We start from the raw sequence: 4,987 nt of genomic DNA on the forward strand, positions 1-4,987 counted from the left end.
ATTCACTGTTCGGCAAACTCTGCTCCGTTCCTAGTAACCCTTTGTTAAAGAAGTGTTATTACGACGGAGTGGATCTGATAGCTAACAAGTCTGTCCAATCTCTTGCACTCCTAGATACACTCATAAAGAGAAACTCTTTGTGTCTTTGGATTTACAGTCACAAGCAGGATATTAGCACTCAAGACCTGTTGGGTACTAGAGCACTGTTAATGAGCAAACAGCCCTGCCTCAATTAGTGGTTTGTGAAAATATTCCTGGATATCAAATTGCTTTTGCTGCTTGATAAGCATACTGGCTCTTGGGATGAAAAGCAACCAAGCAAAAATTGTTCCCTTGTTGCATACAGCCTTGTTGATCTTCCAAGGTGCATCTGCAGACAGAATTTGTTTGCCATTTCCCCAGAGCTAAGGTTTGATTTACACATGTGATCAATGTGTTGGTGTTCATGGTTTCTCATCTCTTTTCCATGGCATATAGATTACCATCTTTTAAGGCCATTTCTGTAATAATAACTTAAACGAGGTTGATTATTTTAGAAACAAATTAAGAAATAAACTGTACAAGAATCCCAAATGGTAAACTGCTATTGTGGTAATTTGTCTAAGTATAGGTGTTTATTTCAGAGAGAGAGAGAGAGAGAGAGAGAGAGGAGAGGAGAGGAGAGTATTAATGAAAACTGGGAGAATGTTTCATCCAGATTGCAAATTCTGTGTTGACTCTTCCTAAATTCTTTGCTTCTTAATTACCCAGTAACTTCAGATGGCAGTAATGCTAACCCCAGCAACTGAAAAGAAAAGCTTCAGTGTAGAGCTTGGGAAGAAAAAAAGTAGTAAAGGGAAAGGAATTCAAGATCTGTTATTGGTATTTGAATACGTTTATTGTGACAAGAATGCTGTTATAAATATTCATAAGCAAAGACCATCTTTTTTATCTAGGGATTGTTAAAGATTCCAAATTGGAAGGATACATCTTTTGTAAAAATCTGCCACCATTCCTGACTTGAGAATAAGCAACTACTCTTAAATTTCTGCTAACATCATAAATGGTCACAGCACATGCCACTTGGTATAATCCAGACTTTAAATATTAGTTTGACTTTTCAGGGCACTGTCTGTCCCTCTCCAGCACAACCTCCCTTCCCTCAGCCTTCTGAAGGGCCACGCTATCCTTTGTAAGCAACTCTATATAGATTGTTGGGGGAGGGAAGAGGATTAAGTTGACAAGAGCATCAGCTACAGTTATTCTCAGTCCAGTAGAGAATAGTTTTGCTTGATAGTAAGAAGCACTGAGAGTGATTTTAAGTTGACTCTTCACTCTTTCAACTTCACCTAGATAGGTAATCCATAGATAATGCAGAAAAGAGGTTGTGGGAGGGGTATTTTTCCAATATTTTATTGTATTTTCTTAAATATCCTTTCTGGAATTTTCAGGAACAAAACATAAAAAAATTATATACTTTATTACAAATGGTAAACTCAGAGTGCTCCAAATCTCTTATTTACAAACAACACTGGGCAGGACACCCAAACAAACAAACATGAAATAACTTACAAAGGCATGAAGCTGTTTATTGACAGTAATCAGCTTTCATCAAATTAAAAAATATATATATGTACATACACAGTTAAGGAAGGCAGGCCAGAAAGAGTTCATCTGCAGGCTCAGCCTCGCTCTCACAAACCTCCCTCCCGCCTCCCCTCCCCCAACCCCCCCCTTTGTGTTTTAAGGAGTACTACAGAAGCAATCTACAGTCTCTATTGCAGTTTGTAACCCCTCCCCCTCCCCCCTTTAATACTGAATGAGATCGAATGTTAGGTCCATGCAGTTCTTGGTCAATGTTAAAGAAAAGTCTAACGTTCTGTTCGCGCGGGGACAGCCCGTCCGCAAAGCGGGGCAGCCCGCAGGCAGCCGCTCCCTGGCCCGATGCCAAGGGAGGGCGCGCCAAGTCCTTCCCACTCGTGCACACTGGGGGCGCCGTCAGGACGCCGCCCAGTCCAACTTGGATACCCTTGGCTTTAGTCCTTGGACACTTCTTTTCTCTCTCTCTCTCTCTCGCAACTTGTCAAGTTCTCAAGTCTGTCTCTCTGTGTAATTTTTTTTTTCTCTGCTGCCCCTCAGCCCCCGACAGTCTCTCCTCAAAACGTTTGCAACTGCTGCGTTAGCATGAGTTGGCACCCACTGTTAACGTGGTTCATGACTTTTTGTTTAAGCTGTGCCACCTGTTCCCTGAGCATGTTGGCCGTGGACGCCAGCTCCGAGTTCTGCGCTTTCAAGGTTTTCACTTTTTCCTCCAGCCGGGCGATCCTCTCCAGCTTCCTTTTCCGGCACTTGGAGGCAGCTATGCGGTTCCTCATGCGCTTCCTCTCGGCCTTGATCCTCTCCTGTGACTCCATGTCGATGGGGGACAGGGGCGGCGTTTCCCCGGGCATCTCGGGCACCGTCTGCGGCTCCTCCTTCAAGGCCTGCAGCCGCGGGTGCTGCACTGGGAGCTGCTGGGGCAGGTGGTGCGGCGGCTGCGGGGGCTGCTGCTGCGGCTGCTGGGGCTGCGCGGGAAAGGCCAGGCCGGCCGCGCCGTACGAGGGCGCCCCGCCGCCGCTGCTCAGCGCGCCCGGGTTGAAGTTGCTGAGGTTGGCGTAGACCGGCGGCTCGCTGTGCAGGCTGGCGCTGAAGCCGCCGCCGCCGCTGCCGCCCGCCGCCGAAGCCACGGCCGGAGCCACCATGCCCGCCCCGCTGACCGGCTGCGCCGCCGACGTGACGTTGGGCAGCGTGTTCTGGCTGTGCAGTTCGGCCAGGGCGCGCACGAAACCTTCTGCGAAGCCCTCCTGCTCGTCTGTCACGTTCTTGGGGCACAGGAACTGCGTCGGGGTCGGCGTGGTGGTGATGTGCCCGTTGCTGGACTGGATTATCAGGCGCTCCAGCTCGGGCGAGGCCAGCTTGAGCAGCCCCACATCGGGCGAGGTGAGGAGGTCCGAGTTCTTGGCCCGGAGGTGCGGCTTCAGGCTGCCCACCGGGTCGGCCAGGTTCAGGGTCATGCTCTGTTTCAGGATCTTGGGGTTACTGTAGCCGTAGGCGCCGCTCTCGGACTGGAGGAACGAGGCGTTGAGAGCATCGTCGTAGAAGGTCGTTTCCATCTTTGCAGTCATAGAACAGTCCGTCACTTCACGTGGGGTTAGTTTGGGCTGCGCGCAGAAGTTTCGGGGCCGCAACAGCGCGCTGGCGAGCGGGGGACACCCGCGCCTCCCGGGGCCCTGGGCAAGGAAAGTTTCTCGAGGGGCGCGCGCACCCGCCGGCTGTCCTCCCCCCTGCGCCCCGCTCACCAGCTCGCTCCCTGGGCGCTCAGGGTTTCAGGTGCCGCCCGCACTCTTGTCAGCTCGCGCGCGCTGCCCGGCTTTGAAAAGTCGCGGTCACTCACGGAGCGCTCTCGGGCGCAGCGGTTCCTGGGAGCCCGCGGACGAAGACGCTTCCCGGCGACAGCGGCCCTCCCGGCGGCGGCAGTCAGCGCCGATCCCGCTGTGGCCGGCCGGCGGCGGGTCTCCGCCGCCCCGACTCCGACGACTGTCCCCTCCTCCGCTGCGAGGGGGAGGGGGCGCCGGGCAGCCGCGGCTCGCGCTCGCCCAAGTTCAGCAACCGGTGCGAGAGAAGCTGAGCGCACGTCCCTCCTCGGTCTCCTCTCTCCGCCGCCTTCTTGTCTTCGCCGCCGCCGCCACCACAGCTTCAGGCGCAGCAAAGCTTTGCAAAAGTTCGCTCCGGGACCCGGGCCACTTGTCCCCTGTCCTCCTGGCCAGGAAAGTTCTTGGCCGCTGCAGCCGCTCTCCGGACTTCCCCGGACGGACTGTCGCCGCCCTCCGCGCTGTCAGCAGCTCCCGGGCAGCGGGGCTCTCCTCCTGGGGGCGACTGGAGAAGGGGCTCTCCGGACGCTCCCCCAAACACCAGCCCGGGAGCCACAGGCGCTAGCTCTGGGCAGTTGGTGAGAAAATGAAAGAGAAAATAAGATTTGCAGCTCGGACTCCACTGCCGTGTCGCCTGCCTGTGTCTGTCTCCCTGAGTCCGCGCACCTCCACTCCTGCCTCGCTGCTTCAGCCACACTCAGTGCAACTCTGAGCCCTTATCCAGCCCGAGCTCAACACTTATCTGCTACCAGTCAACCCCTAAAAATAGCCCATGATGTCACCCCAAGGCCTTCCCATTGGCTCGCGTCGCTCTCAAGGGGGCGGGCCCGCCCGTCGCCATGGAGACCCCACCCTAGAAGATTCTTCTCTGGACCCGCGGAGGCTCACGGGATGAGGTAATGCTCCGCTGCCCTCCTACAGTTGGGCCCTTCTTTCTCCTCCTCTCCCCCTCCCCCTCCCGCGCGATTCGCGCCGGGCTCTTTCCCCTCCCCTCCCCGGCGCGTCTTTCCCGGCCCGCCCGGTGCATTGTGGGCTGACGTCTTGGGGTTTGACTGTCTAGTGACGGTGGCTACCGCGAGTCGGGCGAACGCGGGCTCTCGGAGCCTCTGACCCAGGCGGGCTTAAGTCCAGAGCTCGGGCGGGAATGCAGGGGATGCAGGCACCCGGAAGGCTCGGAAGCCGGGCCAGGTGTCTGGGGCCGAGAGCGCGGGGTGGGGGGGTATTTCCCCACTTGGGGTGCTCGATGGCATCCACGGGCACTTCGCTGTCTTGCGGGGCCGGAGGCGGATCGCCCGGGTCTGTGCCCCCCCCCGCACTTCCGGGGGCGGGAGCAGCGCCCTTAAGGTGGCTCTATTAAGTTCCCTGTGGGGGCGAGTGAAAGTGGGCTTAAGTTTAGGGGCGGTCTCGCGAGAGCGGGCCCCCCACGTTGAGGACTCTGCGAAGTTTGTCTCCTGGTCAAGTTCACGAGCGATCGTCCGCGCTGCTGTCCGGCTGCGCCTAAAAGCCAAGTGATTTGCATTGCTTGAAACTGGGTGCTTAGCTAAGTCGGCGTTGCACCCCCACTGCACCCTCCAGACCATGGGAAAAAGCGTGCGAGT

The 4,987-nt window shown here is 55.7% G+C and overlaps 1 protein-coding gene across 1 annotated transcript; it reads right to left on the reverse strand.

Annotated features, from left to right (window-relative positions):
* Nucleotides 1–1,376: 1,376 nt before the first annotated feature.
* JUN (Jun proto-oncogene, AP-1 transcription factor subunit) lies at nucleotides 1,377–3,178 on the reverse strand. The gene has a single exon (XM_027625877.2). It carries the CDS (start codon nucleotides 3,141–3,143, stop codon nucleotides 2,136–2,138), a length of 1,008 nt encoding a protein of 335 aa, XP_027481678.1. The 5' UTR covers nucleotides 3,144–3,178; the 3' UTR covers nucleotides 1,377–2,135.
* Nucleotides 3,179–4,987: the final 1,809 nt, after the last annotated feature.

This window comes from Zalophus californianus, chromosome 4, assembly GCF_009762305.2.
Source record: "Zalophus californianus isolate mZalCal1 chromosome 4, mZalCal1.pri.v2, whole genome shotgun sequence".
In the NCBI taxonomy this organism is placed as follows: Eukaryota; Metazoa; Chordata; class Mammalia; order Carnivora; family Otariidae; genus Zalophus; species Zalophus californianus.

Bases quoted from the DNA above. Each gene is read 5' to 3' on its own strand.
- JUN (XM_027625877.2), bottom strand. From the start codon at position 3,143: ATGACTGCAAAGATGGAAACGACCTTCTACGACGATGCTCTCAACGCC.